Raw genomic sequence first — 16952 nt, 5'->3', positions numbered from 1 at the left:
GCATGGTGTGTTTGAGAGACTTGGGAACCTGTATCAGATATGAAAACTGAACATCAAGATCCCAGATTGAATAGCATGTGCCTTTAGTTCAGTAAAAGCCTTTGAAGGGAAAGAAGGACAAGGATAGACATGTTTGAAAAGCAAAGGAAAAAGACTTATTTTCTATGAGAATAAAAAGGAACCTGGTGATGAAACTCTCATTCATTTAGTAATTATATACAGAGCAACCGTGGCCTGCAGAGGACATTCCTTAAGATGAGGCTAGTCAAATGTGACTTGTTCACTGGGAAAATGTATGCATTATCCTTCATAAAATACAGCATGGTCTTGTTATGATTTTAAATCAGTGAACTAATGTTCCAAATGGATTATTTCCTAACAAAGGGAAGTTAAAATGATCCAGATACTGAAACGTCCATTTCTCCTCAACTTACCAGTCAACATTAGGAGTTTGCCGTTGCTTCATTACCGGGGGCATCAGTAGGACCAAAGCCTTTTTCTCCACGTTGCTTTTGGTTTTAGGAACTGTCACAGTGGAAGCCTTGGCCCCTTGAACCGTAGCAGCAGCAGGTAAGTGAAGAAGGAACTAGATTTCAAAATATTTTGTTTTAAGAGGTTATTTGTCGTGTTGAAGTCATCACCCGACATCTGATGTTGATTGTGAGATTCTTATTTTACCCTTCTTAAAGATTCAGATTAAAAAAACGTTAACCCATTTCCGCTAGGTTTTCCCATAAACCCCATTTCTTAACTCAGAACATCCTGGTCCTGCAGCGAGCGCTCTGCTGTGTTTCTGCCCCTGCTGGACCAGGGTTGCGCCTGGTCCCCAGTGGGGTGCATGCGATGCTTGTCCTCCCGAAAAGAGGAAATGACCCTGTATTGTAGGTTAGACACACTCTCCCCAAGGGCAGAGCTGAATTGATACTATGAGCTCCTCTGTACTTGTGAATGCCTCTTTAACAGCATATTATTAAAATAGAATGTCAGGAAATCATCACATAAAATTCACTCTGAACCTTAAGGTAAGATTGCTTGCATTCTACAGAGAGTTGAGCCATTTTTAAAGGGTTCGTAAAAATATTTTTCAGGACATTTTATTCCAAGAGCATTTTAGTATAGATTCAACTAAAGTTACAATACATTAAGAATTGGGAAAAGTGTTCTGAGTGTTGTAGATATCGATGACTAAAAAATAAGTAGCATTTGCACGGGTAACCTGAGAAGGGATCATTTGAAAATACCCTGCTAGTCTCAGTAAATGTCCTTTCTTATTCTCCTCTCTCCTGGGGCTGCTGAGTGTCAAGGAACTTAAGCCTGATTCCCAGTTCCTGCATTCTCTAAGTCACATACAGTTAGTATTCATTTCTACTTCCTTCATCTATGTATATTGAACCTTCACCTTGTTGATATTAGGAATAAAAACATGGTTCTTACCCGTGAAGATTTCACTGGCTGCTGATGGTGGTAGTCTTGTAGGGAAAGTGAATTACAGAACAGCCCCGTGCTATAAAGGAGGGAGAACAAAGCATTGTAGGTCTTGGAGGAAGACCTCACAAACGTGGTAACATCTGAACTGGTTTGTAAGGGATAATTGACATTTGTCAAGTGGAGAAAGGCAAGTAGGCAGAGAGAATTGAATGTACAAAGGGCTGGAGCTGAAAAAGAGTACAGTTCTTCAGGGGACTAAGATGGGTATATCGCTAATACATGGAGTGTGGTGGTGGAAGAAAAAGGCTGAAAAGGTAGACTTGGGCCTTATTAACTCAGCAGTGCTGGTGGGGTGGGAACCAGCAAAAAAGGTAAGATTGTCAGGAACATGGGAGAACTTGTAAAATACTTGTTACATAAATCATCTGAAAGGGCATTGGGCTATTTTCTTCTGCAACAGTGCTTTAAAAAAATTCTCATCAAGATGGAAAATAAAGAAAGTCACTCACTCTTTTTGTTATTTGGTGGCTCAGATTCGAGCATTTGCTATCACTTTCTCAATAACGATGATTATTTGATAGTAATATCAAAATAAAAATCAATGTTATTTTTTACAAAAATGTCAAAGAGTTACTGCTTTTGACAACCAGTGGTGTCACTTGTGGTACCAAGTATTTTATGATTAATAATTGTTCAATAATAAGTGATGAAAAATAATGTACTTTCAACCATCAGATTGAAATTGTTGAAAATGAGAGCAGTGTTCTATTATTTTAATTCTTTTCTAAATTAGTTTACCTACTTAATTATTTTACTAATTATTTTACCTATTAGAACACTAGTTATTTTACCTACTGAAATTTATTCATAGAAGAGAATTATGTACAACGTAAACATTTCCAATTGGAGAGGGAGTGGTCTGAAAAACTTGGAAGTAAATTGCATTTAAATCATTATAGTTTGAGTGTGAATGCTGATTTCATGGTGAAGCTGTTGAAAAATTATCATTTTTCACTCCAAGCATATTTATAAAAATAGAATATACCCATATAAAACATATAATATATAAAAACAAAATCAGAGTTGAAAGCTAATTGGAAAACAGCATTAACCTCAAAGGGGACATGATAAATACTCATTGGCGAATAAAGGCAATCTTTTGGAGTTATTGAGAATCAAACTAAAATATACAAGAAAATCATTATTTTTGGTTTATACATTCACAACTTTATTAGTACAGGAATGCACAAATTCCAAATGAAATAATTGGGATTAGAGGAATGAAACTATAATGCTACATTACCTTCCTGGTAAAGTAATTATTTCTTCAGCTTGAACAATACATGATGAGGCAACTTAATACCAGAGTGAGAAGAGAGTCACCAATTTGTGTAAACAATCAGGAAAGGGAAGGCTCTTGTAAATAAAGAAATATTCTCGAATTTTAGTAGGTACAATGAGACAACTGACGGGAGACTGTCAAGTTATTTTATATACTCAGACATACACATACATGTACACACAGAGTGAGTACAAATCAGAATTGTGATGTCACCACTAAATGGGAGTAGAAAATTGAATGTGATGGTGAAGTTTTACAGTAAGAGCTAAGCACTCGACTGTGGGAAATTCTAAGGTTTATTGGTAAGTGTGAGGAATTGAAAATTCTGAAATGCCTCCAATACTGATACTTCTTTGACAACACAGTCTCTGCATCTACGAACGTACACTTTCGGAACCTGTGTAAGAGCCCAGAGGCGCGACACGCAGGAAGCTACTGGCGTGTCAAAATGTGTTGGACTCTTTGTTCCTGACATTGTGGCCTATCATCGAGAGCTCCCAGAGATTATTCCGATGATCTTTCCAATGTAAAAAGGGACATGAATTCATGATCAGCTGATGCTGCTTTCCAAATGTGAATTTTTCTTGTTTTCTCAAGTTTATTTATTTCATACAAAGCATCATAAGAATCCTTCCTAAGGAGCTTTAAAAAATCATAGACATGATTAGACGTATTTTTGATATGGTATTAAGTTTGAAGAGCCGCTGGTGGGACCTCCAAATGGGTATGCCCAATAGATATTGATAGTAAGTACCAGAAATAATATTTGGTGTTAAGATTCATCTTTTCTCAAAGAGAAATTACTGTTTTAATGTAGATATTATGTAGCTACGGTAGAGCATGAAAAATGGATGATATTATCTCCCAGCTCAAAACACCAAGCTGTTGTTAGCAAGGAAATCTTCGTGCAAGTGTCCTCTCCGGCCCTCTTTACAGTAAGTTGAGTAGGTGAATAACTACCTTACCTGGAAGCAGATAGAGGAGGGGAATTCGTTCATTGTGTGATTTGTACCCACCCGATCGTAAGTGAATTTACTTCCTTACAAGCTCCCCTCCCACCCTCACCCTTAGCTCGGCGCATTCCTCCAAATATACCCCTGCCTCGCTCAAGCCACGGGGTACTCCAGTTCAAGCCCGGCTGTTTATGGGAACTGCTTTTGTGGAAATCATTAAAGAAAGAAAGGCCTGTGAATTCCCTGGCCGGAGCGCCGCCTGCTTTCTGTGTCATTTCAGTCTCATTAATCAGCGCGGCAGCAAGGTAGACACTGCGCTGTGTGTTTCACTGTCCCCAGCACAGCAGCGCCCGCGACTCTGCCCCCAGGCCGCCGCGTTGGGGAGAAGGAGAGAGGGAAACCATCAATCTTCCCGGTTGCACATGTCAGCGGTGAGTCCTTCCCCCTTCCGCTGGCTGGCTGTCTCACCACCTGTGTTTAGAATTAGCACGGAAGCTGCTGCCCAGATGAATAAGAACCACTGTCCCTGTCACCTGCGCTGGTGCCCACCACCACTTCTAAGTGAAAACAAGACCTGTACAGGGCAGTTGTCTTTGTTGTGAGGAGGGAGGGAGGGAGGGAGGGAGGGAGAGAGAGAGGGGGAGAGAGAGAGAGAGAGAGAGAGAGAGAGAGAGAGAGAGAGAGAGAGAGGAGAGAACGAATCACACGTCTCCTTAGAAGTTCATTATAATGTAAAATTAAAGCAGATTTGAGGTCATACTTTCTAGAAGGGTAGCATCATTTATTGGATCAGAGGGGGTGAAAGCAAACAATTTCTTGAATGCTTTGCTTATATCCTCCTAGTCTCCTTCTGCAGTATAGACAGCTGAAGCTGATCTATGTAGGTTCAAGCCCTAACTCCACTATTTCCTTTGCTGTGCAAAAACTTTTTAGTTTGATGTAGTCCCAATTGTTTATTTTTTTCTTTTGTTTCTAACGAAGTGGAGACAGACTCATGGATACAGAGAACAGACTCACAGCTGTCAGGGGGCGGGCAGGGGTGGGGGGGTGGGAGGGGGCGGGCTAGGTGAGAAGGATGAAGGGATTAAGTGAAGAAAAAAAAGAAAGACGCATGGACACAGACAGACAACAGTATGGTGATTGCTAGAGAGAAAGGGTGTGGGGGGGAGGAGGTAGAAGAAGGTAAGGAGGGATAAATGGTGATGGAAGGAGACTTGTCTTGTGGTGATAAACCACAATACAATATACGGATGATGTGTGGTAGAATTGTATACCTGAAACCTATATAATTTTATTAACCAATGCCACCCCAATAAATTCAATTTATACATATATACATTTTTTATATATATATGAGACACTTAAATTTTTTACCTTCATAAATGATCAGCTAACTATGGATTGTTCACTGCATGCCAGGCACCAAGCACTTCACACTGATAATCTCATTCTAGTCCCCCAGCCACTCTGTGAGGTGGGTATAACTACTATCTCCGTGTTATGGATGCTCACGGCCATATAAGTAATAGAGACAGAACTTCAACGCAGGCAACCTGGAGCTAGAGCTTGCTTCTTAACCAATGGTTAATAACCACACAAATTATCCTTATCATATTTTACTGCTTGCCTTTGCCATTTTTGTAACTTAGTCTAAAGTTGAGTTAATCTGAGCTGACAGAGGGTCTGAACTGATGTGAATGTTGAAAACAGCCCTGGGGATTGTATCCGGCTACAGGTTGGATGATGAGAAAGGAGCCATGGGTTGCTGGAAAATGAGACTTCTTTCTCCTAGTAGTGGTCAAGACAGCCAAGAGAGTCATTCATCCTCTCTCTCTCTCTCTCTCTCTCTCTCTCTCTCTCTCTCATCTTTATGCCATGAAAATAACCTTAGAAATTTTTCCTCCTCTGGACTGTGAGTACCTTGTAAGAAATTCTCCTCGGAGGTTCAGAACACTGGCGATAGTCATGGCGTTATTTCACATGTTGTGTGTAAGACTTTTTGGCATCTCAGCTTCACTTAGCCAAGACCTCCTGTTGTTAGTCCAAGTTTTGGTCATGTGATTGAGTTAACGTGAGACTCACAGCTGCTGGAGTGTTGAATTCAGACTCTCTGATAGGGATCAGAGGGCTTTAGAGAGTTTGCCAGGCAGGGAAATGGGTACGAAAGAGAATTTTTTTGCAGAGATAAGTTTGTTTTCTATCCATTACAATTCTGATGTCGAAACTTTCTTAGTGGGATTATTTTCTTGGTGAAGTTCGGGCTATATAGGCTCCCTGACTCTCTGAGCCATAAGTTATGGAACCGGACATTGCCAAGTATGTTTACCTAATAGTGGAAGGTGGTGTGCTTACCTGTCACAGGTGCCTTTTCTCCCCAGCCTCGAGGCTCTAAGCCAGCCGTGGTCAAACTACGGCCCGCGGGCCAGATCCAGCCCATTTGAAATGAATAAAACTAAAAAAAAAAAGACCGTACCCTTTTATGTAATGATATTTACTTTGAATTTATATTAGTTCACACAAACACTCCATCCATGCTTTTGTTCCGGCCCTCCGGTCCCGTTTAAGAACCCATTGTGGCCCCTGCTGTAAGCACACCTTCAAACCTGCTGACGGGCTTGGCTGCTGAATGGGACAGCAGAACTGCCTGAAGCCAAGCAGGCCTCTGACCACGTGTTAATACATAACTGTCTCAGGGATTGTGTTGCCTTGAAATGTAAATTATAAGTGGATTTACTTTTCACGTTTTTACAGTCTTTTCATTTGTGTGTGTTTCTTAGCAGATTGGCAGCTGCGGAGAATAATTGTGTAGTAGTTGGCTTAGAGCAGTGTTTTTTCCATCTGGGTGCACATTAGAATCACCTGGGGAGCTTTTAAAAATCCCAGTGCTCACGCCAAATCCCAGACTGATTGAATCAGAATCTCTGAGGAAGGGGCCCAGGCATCGGTATTTTTTAAAGCTCCCAGCTGATCACTGTACAGCCAAGACTGAGAACTGTTGGCTAAGAAGATGTCTTCCCTTGTTCATTTCTAGAGCTTTCATCTGGACCTCATTTTACGTAGTTAAAGGGAATTTGAAACATTGACATTGGTGCCCCTAAATCCCTCTCTAACGGGAGCTTATATCAGAATGATCCGAGGGCTTGTCCAAGCCCAGGTTGCCCAACGCTTCTCATTTCTTCTTCTGGATTAAGCTCACACTTAGAATTTCTGCTTTGGTAGATCTGGGTGAGGACAAAGAAATTGGTATTTTTTTTTTTAATGTTTCATTGATTTCATAGAGGAAGGGAGAGGAAGAGAGAAATAGAGACATCAATGATGAGAGAGAATCATTGATCAGCTGCCTCCTGCACACCCCACACTGGGGATTAAACCCACAGCCCGGGCATGTGCCCTGACCAGGAATCGAATGGTGAACTCCTGGTTCATAGGTCGACACTCAACCACTGAGTGACACTGGCCGGGCTTCATTTCTAGCAAGTTCCCTGATCTGGTGTGCTGCTGCTGGTACAGGCGACCTACTGAAGGGTCCAGTGCCTGCCTTCCGCCTTCCTTCTGCTCTTGCATGCAGCCAGGGCAGCTGCCCCGAGGGCCATCCTCACAGTACCAGTGTTAGGAAAGCTAATGGATGCTTGGGGAAGCTTCGGCATGTTGTCCCACTTGTAGTGATCATACAGTCTAATTTTTGAAGTCTATTCCATATCAAAATGCAACCTTGTCTTCACATCAGATTGCTCCCCTTAAGCCCTTTCGACTTCACAGTCAGAGCCACCACTGGGTGGGTTTCTGGTGTCCCAAATCGAACTTGGAGTTCATCTTCCCACAGAAACAATTTTATGAATGGTGTTTAGGTAGAGCTGAAATGGGATATTAAAACCATTCTCCAGGAATACTGTGGGCTCAACGAGGCTTCCATGGGCTGCCTTCCAGGAGCTTAACCACCATTTAAAGAGTTGAGTCTGTGAGTTTCAGAAAACCAATTTTCAAACAAGCTCTTAGAACATAGCTTGTTAAGAACTGCCTATAACTGGAACATTTGGTCCATTTTGTTTACCGTTATTTTGCCCTTTACATTTGGAGCCAAAGTGGGGGGAAAAGATTTGTCATTCATTCTGCTAACATTTATTAGGTGCTCACAATGTACCTGGCACTGCTATGTTCTGGGGATGTAAAGATGAGAGAGACAGCCCTGGCCTAGAGGAGCTCGTATTCTAGGTGGGGAAATATTTACTAAGCAAATAAGACAATATTTACCAAGTTACCAGTGCGATATGTGCAGTAATGAGGAGCTGGTGAAGGAGGGGTCTGTTCTGCTTGGGGAAAGAGAGGGAGGGAGACTAGGGATCCCTGGGAGAGGGAGAGGGAGGGAGGAGGAAGGGAGGGAGCGAAGGGTCCTTGGAAAAGGGGGGGAATCTCTGGGAGAGGGAGAGGGAGGGGAAGGAGGGAGGGGAGGAGAGAGTGAGAGCTCTGGAGATCAGGATTCTGGTCCCAGCTGCTGTGTGCCCTTGGCCTTTTGGTAAACCTCTCTGTGGCACACTTTCCCCTTCTGAGAAGTGTGTGGGTGGAGGGGAGGTGTTGGTGGGAGTGAGGGTTCCTCAAGGCCAGGCCAAGCCAACCTTGAAGTCAGGAAAGTCTATCTGGGTGCAGCCCCGCATGAAGGAAGGAGACAGACTGGATGGGAGCTCGGGTCCAGACCTTGCCTGTCCTTCCCTGGGAAGTGGGGCCAGTGATTCCTATTCATCGCCTGAGATGAGGTCTGAGCAAGTGCCAGGGAAGTTCTGATAGTGGACGTGCCCCCAAGAAGGGAAAGACTTGTGTGAAAGCATTTCATCAGCTGATGGAAGGATAGCACAGGCACCCAGGAAAAAGGTGCCCAGCTCTTAATATTTGGAAGTGGCTTAAAAAGTCTCTAGGAAACTTTTAAAACTCAAGTTTATTCCTTTTAAATTCTTTCACTCGCCTAACAATAGGTACCAAATGCTTATCACCTAGGCCCATGGTTGGCAAACTGCAGCTCACGAGCCACATGCGGCTCTTTGGCCCCTTGAGTGTGGCTCTTCCACAAAATACCACATGCAGGTGTGCACATACAGTGTGATTGAAACTTCGTGGCCCATGTGCAGAAGTCAGTATTTTGTGGAAGAGCCACACTCAAGGGGCCAAAGAGCCGCATGTGGCTCGCGAGCCACAGTTTGCTGACCACTGACCTAGGCCCTTAAGAAAATCACAGTCTAGCCCTGACCAGTTTGGCTCAGTGGCTAGAGCGTCGGCCTGCAGACTGAAGGGGAGGTGTTGGTTTGATTCCGGTCAAGGGCTGTACCTTGGTTGCAGGCACAGCCTCAGTAGGGAGTGTGCAGGAGCAGCTGATCAATGTTTCTAACTCTGCCCCTCTCCCTCTCCCTTCCTCTCTGTAAAAAATCAATAAAATATATTTTTAAAAAAAGAAAATCACAGTCTTTAAAAAAAAGATAAGTTCCCCCCTTTTTAAAAAGCAATCTTTCCTTCCGTTTTAATTGTTGACCTACAAATTATTTCTTCTTTGGGGGCCATATATGACCTGCTTTCTCTTATACCGAATTAATATTTACTATATTGATTCCCACATCTGAGCATCTGGTTTCATTTCTAAGCAGAAACAAACCCATTTTTCTTGGTGCTGAGTCAGCACTTTCTCTCCAGACCCTGGGCTCCTATACTTTCTGGAAGAAAGAGCTGACTGCGGCAGAACAACGCTAAGCCACAGCCAAAGCAAGCTTCAAAGACGCAGCACCTGGGTCCTCCCGGCTGAAGTGCTGTTTTGCTATGCAGGGTCGCCTCTATTTCAGCTCTTAAATCACTAATCGGTAGTGCACACATTTTAAAGAGTTTTGAGGAGATATTCGAGGAGCCTAGGATTGAAATAGTTGGGTGACATAAAGGATAGAATTGAGAATGCTAACAGAGAGCTAAGGAATGAGAGTGGTAAGCTGTATACTTTATTTACACACAGAATAACTAGACTTACAGAAAGAGACTTTCATCCCAATTCATTGATACTATTGTTGATTACTTAAAAAATATTTTTTGATTGATTTCAGAGAGAGGAAGAAGAGGGAGAGAGAGAAACATCAATGATGAGAGAGAATCACCTATTGGCTGCCTCCTGCATGCCCTCTTACTGGGGATCAAGCTGGCAACCCAGGCGTGTGCCCTGACCAGGAATTGAACCGTGACCTCCTGGTTCATAGGTTGACACTCAACCACTAAGCCACACTGGCCAGGCTGATTGCTCCTTTATCACAATCTGTGATAACATGCCATTCATAGGACCAGTTGGACATAGTAGTTGTTCAGCCAAGTTTTTGGTTTACCTTTGACTGGGGTTGAGACAGGTGTGATGAACAATTGGCGTTGCAGCTGGATGGAAGCAGGATTCTGTAATGAGTCTTGAAATCTTTTGTTGATGTCTGGTTCCCACCGTCATTGAGTTTCAAAGCTAGTAGGCAGCCTCCTTTTAACGTATTTTATTCACTAGCGATTAAAGACAGAAGCTCTATTTAGTTAATCACAAAAACTGTCTTTTCCCATAATTAGCAGGTTGGGATTTTTCAATTGTAGTTGGGTGCAGTAGTTAAAATTAAGATAATTATGATTTTTACATATGCACTGTCCCTTCAGACAGGAGGAGTTTTAGCTACATCTGCCGGATTGATCAGTATGCTCTCCCTTTGATTCGCACACCCACCCTCTCTTCTGGAACAGTTCAAATCCCAGGGCTGCAGCTGCCCATTGGGAGTGCTGGTCCTGTCACAAAATGAGCCAATCACTGTACTGGTTGGAAGTGGCATTTATTAAGGAAATACACCTGAAATAAAAATGAAGCCCTGTTTTGTGAAAACGCCCCTTTTTTTAGCCCCGGTACTCTGTGATGGGATTGTAGGTTGATGCTCCAGGCTTCCCATGAGTGAATGAATGCCTGTGGCTAGTCCTAAAGCTGTTTTCTTTGTGGTTTGCCTCCCGTCCACTGGGAAGCCCAGGCTTCCCCCACCTCCCCCAACTCCAGTGCTTTTGAACACAGAACCCCCATCCTCCCCCCATCCGAACTCCACATTCCAGCCCTGTGATTTCATGGTACCAGGCGTATCTCCCCCACCATGCTGCGGGCTGCCTGCTGACTCTTGCCCGGGAACAGACGCGAACATAAACTCACCGCAGAAGAGCAGGATGCTCTCTGTATATTTTTAAGACCAAAAATCCAGTTCTCATTTCCAGGCTGTATTTGCTTAATGGCTGCTTGAACATTGAACGAAACATTTCTTGATAACATCGTTCCCTTTGCGTGGACACAGAAAATCACAGAAACTAGAGAGTGAAAAAGATGAATTAGATCCTGTTCGGGCCGTTCCCACTGGTCACAATTCCTTTTCCCCTCTGTCTGTCCTCTGGTGCTTTCTCTTCTAGTTCCCTCAAGAATTAGTTTCTCCATTTCTCCTGGGGAATAATTCCTTAGTTTGACCATGGAGGCATTGATGTGGAAATATTCCTGCTCTTTTTTTTTTTCAGATTGATATTCCTAGTCGTCATAACTCTTTACATTAACATAAAGAGTCTCTCTTCATCCTAGGTCAAGTATTTCTGGATGGTATTTTTTCTCTCTCTTCTACTTATTAAATTCAGAGCTTGTTTTTCTGCTTTGCTTTCTCCCTTCATCAATCAGTCCCTAACGCCCATTAATCATTTTTACCTCACTGAAAGCTCCCTTTGCTTATTCCCATATCAGGAACCCAGGGCTGGTTAAGGTCTCAAGGTATTGGAGGAAGCCTCAGTGATAGGTGCTTATTCTATGCTAACTCCTCTCTCTTCCTCTCTCCATCTCTTCCTCCCTCCCTTCAGGACCCCTCCCCCCTTTCTTTCTCTGTCCCTCCCTCTTTCTCTTCTGCTCCCTGAGCCTCAGTTCTCAACTACGAATTATTTCTAAATTATGATTTGGGGAGTTAGTCATTTGCAGGCCTGTTGTGTGTGTGTGTGTGTGTGTGTGTGTGTGTGTGTGTGTGTGTGTTTCATTGGTAAGGTATATTTGTTTGCAGTTACTTCAAGATATATTTCATATCCTCAGAGTCAAAAATCTTTTAGGTCTCCTGAGTGCTTAGATCAAGTGCAACTTTGGACCTATAACATGGCATTCTACTTTAGGGCTATCATCTCAGGAGCAGAGAGAAAAGTGAGCGGCTAGGGGAAAACAGACCATATTTGTAGTGTTTGGAATTCCTGGGGATGGGAAAGGCAAATGTAAGTAGCCTTGACGCTCACATATCTCAAGTAGATTAGGTCTTAGGAGCTATGGCAGGTATAAAGATAAGGACTTTTTTGATGTTACTTTATTAAAAGTTCAGCTCTGTTGAGGTATAGTTGATAAATGAAGTTGTAAGATATTTAAAGTGAGCATGGAGATAATATGATATAATTGTGAAAGGATTCCCCCCATATAGTTGAGTAACATATCCATCATCTCACATATTTATGTTGTTTGTTTTTTGTGGGTTTGCTTTTGTTGTTGTTTTGGTAAGAACATTTAACTTCTGGTCTCTTAGCAAATTGCAATTACGCAACACAATGTTATCAACTACAGCCACAGGGTTTTACCTTAAACACTCATATGCTAAGTGTTTCCTGTATTGGAGGACCCACTGTATAAAGATGTTGGTTCTCCTCAAAGCAATCTATAGACTCAACGTAATTTGATCAAAAACCCCAACAATTTTTCTTTTCTCTTGGAATTTGACAAAATGATTCTAAAATCATCTTGAGTCGTAAGTGTAAAAGGGCCAACAATGGGTAACTTCTTTTGAAGAAATAAAAAACCGAGTATGATTTACCAAAGTAAAAAGAAGCTGAAGCACAAAAAAAGTTAAGTAACTTTATCAAGAGCTAATATTAGAAATAGAGTGTAGGTTTCCAAATTTCTAGCCCAAGATCCTGCACACTTAATTATATTAATTATATAATTAACTACACTTAATATATATTTAATTATATAATATTGCTGATATTACATCAGCAATTATTGTTGGAGAAAACGGAATTAAGTAAATAGTAGCCTTTATCCCTAATCTATGGACTTCATTGCCTTTACTTCAAAAATGAATGAAATCACATGAAAAACCCATGAAGTCCCTTTACTTTCCAATGAAATTTGATTCTACGTCTGAAGTCTTTCTCACTGGATCCACAGTCACCTTTGCTTTCTGTGAACTCCTGCCTGTACCCCACTATTTGTCTTTCTAAACTGATCAAGGTCATGTGGCCACATTGTACTCTTAGTAGTATCTTTTCATAAACATATCCTCTCTCTCCAATTAGATTGCATTCTCTTGGGGAATGCAACCCTTTTCGCATGCGTCTTTGTAAGTTTTTGAGTCCAAAGAAACCCCATGTTTTATTTATTTTTTAAAATATATTTTTATTGATTTCAGAGAGCAAGGGAGAGGGAGAAAGAAATGGAAACATCAGTGATGAGAGAGAATCATTGATCAGCTGCCTCTGGCATGCCCCACACTGGGGATCAAGGCTGAAACCCAGACGTGTGCCCTGACCAGGAATCGAACCATGACCTCCTTCATAGTTGGATGCTCCACCACTGAGATATGCCTGCTGGGCAAACCCCACATTTCAAATATAATTTTCTGTCCCTAATAGCACCTAACGCTGTGCTTTGCACAGAGTAGGCACAAAGCAAACGCATAAGAATGATGACTGTCAGATTGCAGTTTAAAAAAATAAGCCTAGCCATTGTAGCTGTGGTAACCTGGATATAGGATTCGTGGACTCTACCCCAGAAGCAAATATGTCTGTTTTCCTCTGTTCCAGAAAGATGCTGTGAGGCGAGTATTCTCTGGCATTCAGCCCACAGGAACCCCCCACCTGGGCAATTACCTGGGGGCCATTGAGAGCTGGGTGAGCTTGCAGAACGAGCCCGGCTCCGTGCTGTACAGCATCGTTGACCTGCACTCCATCACTGTCCCCCAAGACCCAGCGGTCCTGCGCCAGAGCATCTTGGACATGACTGCGGCTCTCCTGGCCTGTGGCATAAACCCAGAGAAGAGCATCCTTTTCCAACAATCTCAGGTCAGCTTCTCAGATGGGAACCCAGAACACTTTAATTTTCAGATTCTTTAAGGAAATTTTTGAATGGGTTTACCTAGCTCCAGTTTTTAGAAAATTGGTCAGGGGTGATTTCATGCAATGTGTTTCATTTAAATGTTTTTCTTGTGTTCATATCATTAAGTAGCACTATAATGCAGTAGTATTTTTTCAACTTTCCCCTACTATACATGGTAAGTGTAAAGTGCTTCATAAACCAAAAGTTGCATCTTATTAGTACTTCTGACCCTGGAATTGTTTTCTGTACTGGGTTTCAGTCAAACTGATGACTTCATACTGTTGCCTAATCTCCTGGGGATGAAGGATAGAATTTAGCGACCAGTGACTTACGTAACTCCAATGTGGCTTTATTGGGCATTGCATTTAGAAGGCCTATTGGATAAGTCCCATTGTTCATTCTTTGTGTAATAGCTTTTGAAAAGATTTGAGAGAAGTAGCTGGGAAATTGAAAGGCAGTGCCCAATGACTTGAGTCCAAGCCAAGAAAGGCTTCAGAACGGAGACAAAATATTGACTCATATCTTCATTGCGGATGAATCCGTTTACTCTTGGACAGGCAGATAGCCTGGCCTAATCACCTTAAGTGATTCCCTAGCAAAAAAATATGAAAATGTTAAATGGATCATGGCCTCATTACACATCTGCTTTAACCTTATGGCAAAGCCCCAGCCAAGGAGTGATACGTTTGGTGGCTATAAACCACCACCCCACATAGTAGCTCATCACCATTTTAATAGTATGAATAGAAACTGTGCTTGCCTTGTGCCCATGGCGTGCCTAGGAAGGAGCGCCTAGACATCGTTCCTTTAGCATGGCCACAACGTTTCATTTATTCGTGGGGGAGGATGATAAGTTACTCCTCATGGTTTATCCTGAAACTGAAGGCTTTTGCTTCTTAGAGCCATTCTCATGCAGAAGTATAATAAAATAAGCTAGTCTCCCTTTAGCAGCTATTATTTTTAAACACCTGACCTCATGTTTGCAGTGTTCTGGAAGGTGAAAACATCATCATCGTTGTTCATATTTTATGTCTTGCAATATACAAATCAACAATTAACAGCTGTTTTCATCAACCTGTGGAGTGTCCAATAGCTGGGGATTGGAAAGAAAATACTCATAGCATTTTTAGATCTAGGAGAAAATATTGAAATTAATCTTTATTAGACAGCTAACCTTTTTAAGATTTATGAAGCCTTTTCATGAATATGCTCTCCCTTTTCATCCTCAAAATAGCATGTAAGTCAGGCATTACTGTTCTTTCACAGATGAATACATTAAGGTATTAAAAGAGTAAATAAATTAGAAAATACACTTAAATCCATCTCTGAGGGGCTCCTCATACTTAGTAAAATGCTTAACAAATGTATCTTCTTAATTAGCTACCTGAGGCCATACAGCTAGTAGGTGGCAAAGCTAGGACTTTAGTTCTCCCCAAGGTACCACTTCTGGAAAATACACTCATGGGAGAGAACCTTTTTCTGCCTCCACCAGCCCTTTGCCTCAGGAGCTGATGGCACACGGGCAGTGGAGAGCTAGACTGACCTCAAGGCCGTCATTATTTCTTGCCTGGACAATTAAATTTCCCTTTTACTCCTGTGTCAGTCTCAGAAATGGATAGTCCATTTCCCAAACTGTCGCAATGGTCATCTTTCTACTTAAAATGCATCAGCACCTCTCTTCCACCCTCGGGGTGAAACTCTAAACTCAGTTTAAGGAGAGCCCTTAGAATGAGGTCCCAAGAACACCAGGCCAGTGTTTCTTCCACTCCACCACTTTCAATTATCAGATTTTTTGTGTTCCTTCAGGCGATCTGATTAACTTTCACCAATAACTCTGTAAAGCAGAAACTGGAGTCTTTTCTCTGGTTTTATTTTTAGAAAATTTGATAAATCAATTCTTATAAAACATAACTTAGAGATCAGTTGTTTACATTCTAACAAGGATTTTGTTAGTTCCTTTATGTTGGTAATTTCACAGTGCATTTAATTGATCGTTAAATATGTCACAGAGAAAATGTTTAGAAAACAATTGTACTTAAAGTGTTGGGATCCACTGCCAGTTAAAATTAGTTATACCTGATGAACAAAAATAGAACCAGAGACATAGAAGCATCGAACAGACTGTCCAACCTATGAGGGAAGGCAGGGAGTAAGGGGGTAAGAGATCACCAAAGGACTTGTATGCATGCAAATGAGCAAAACCAATGGACACAGACAGTAGGGGGTGAGGGCATGTGCTGGGGCGTGGGAGCTGCTGGGGAGAGGTCAATGGGGGAAAATGGAGACTCATGTAATACTTCAAACAATAAAGAATTTAAATTTAAAAAAATTAGTTATACCTGTATTTTTAACCTACACCCCCCCCCCCCCGCACACACAATTATTTACAAGTAAAATTAAGAATTTGAAATTGTGAATTAGAGGAAAACATTTTTGTTTTATATAATGTACTCTTTTCACGTATGTCTGTTGTGTTAGGCAAAGTACATCCGGCTAAACAGAAAGGCTAGTTTCCCAGGTGCTACTGTTGTCTTCAGAGTAAGTTCTAGTAACATTTGGAGTAGGAAAGAATTTAGCTAGGTTATAATGCTGATTTTACCAATAATTTTCATCTCCAATCCTTTGCATTCTTTCTCAGCGGTCTGACTGGAACAATTTAGGCTTATTGAAGGTTTTTCTCATTATTTTCCTTTTCTTTCTCTCCCACTGGCCTCTAGTCATGGAGCTTCCCCTAAAATATGTTTGCCATATGTGGGGAACTGTACAGTCTCTCTGAAAGGTGTGTGTGTGTGTGTGTGTGTGTGTGTGTGTGTGTGTGTGAGAGAGAGAGAGAGAGAGAGAGAGAGAGAGAGAGAGAGAGAGAGAGAGATTATCTATGTGTGTTTGGCAGAGGTTTTCATCCCAGTGCCAAAGTCAATGGTCTTTTATTTCCAGCATGCTTGAGTGCAGATCCAATCTGATTCCCACAGCAGTCTGTGAGGTGTGTGTCTCCACAGCTTCAGCTGTTACTCTCCTTGCAGTGAATCACCCTGCAGATGGAAAATAAAAGCTGGAGACCGTAGCTTGGGGCATGCCTTCCTGCCAAGGCCAGGAG

At 41.9% G+C, this 16952-nt stretch overlaps 1 protein-coding gene across 3 annotated transcripts in view; it reads left to right on the top strand.

The window, feature by feature from the left end:
• The window catches only part of WARS2 (tryptophanyl tRNA synthetase 2, mitochondrial), a 66344-nt gene that overhangs the window by 18005 nt on the left and 31387 nt on the right, over nt 1–16952 (top strand). For 2 of the 3 annotated variants that reach the window (XM_036342858.1, XM_036342857.1), the window contains exons 2-3: nt 523–570; nt 13567–13824. In XM_036342858.1, coding sequence (XP_036198751.1) covers nt 13759–13824 — 66 coding nt within the window. In that variant the 5' untranslated portion in view covers nt 523–570; nt 13567–13758. The remainder of the gene's footprint in view (nt 1–522; nt 571–13566; nt 13825–16952) is intronic. The other variant, XM_036342856.1, reaches the window with a different exon arrangement.

Source organism: Myotis myotis, unplaced genomic scaffold (assembly GCF_014108235.1).
Source record: "Myotis myotis isolate mMyoMyo1 unplaced genomic scaffold, mMyoMyo1.p scaffold_m19_p_18, whole genome shotgun sequence".
Taxonomy (NCBI): domain Eukaryota; kingdom Metazoa; phylum Chordata; class Mammalia; order Chiroptera; family Vespertilionidae; genus Myotis; species Myotis myotis.
Note: the sequence above shows the minus strand (reverse complement) of the source record. Positions and strands in the feature narration are given on the sequence as shown.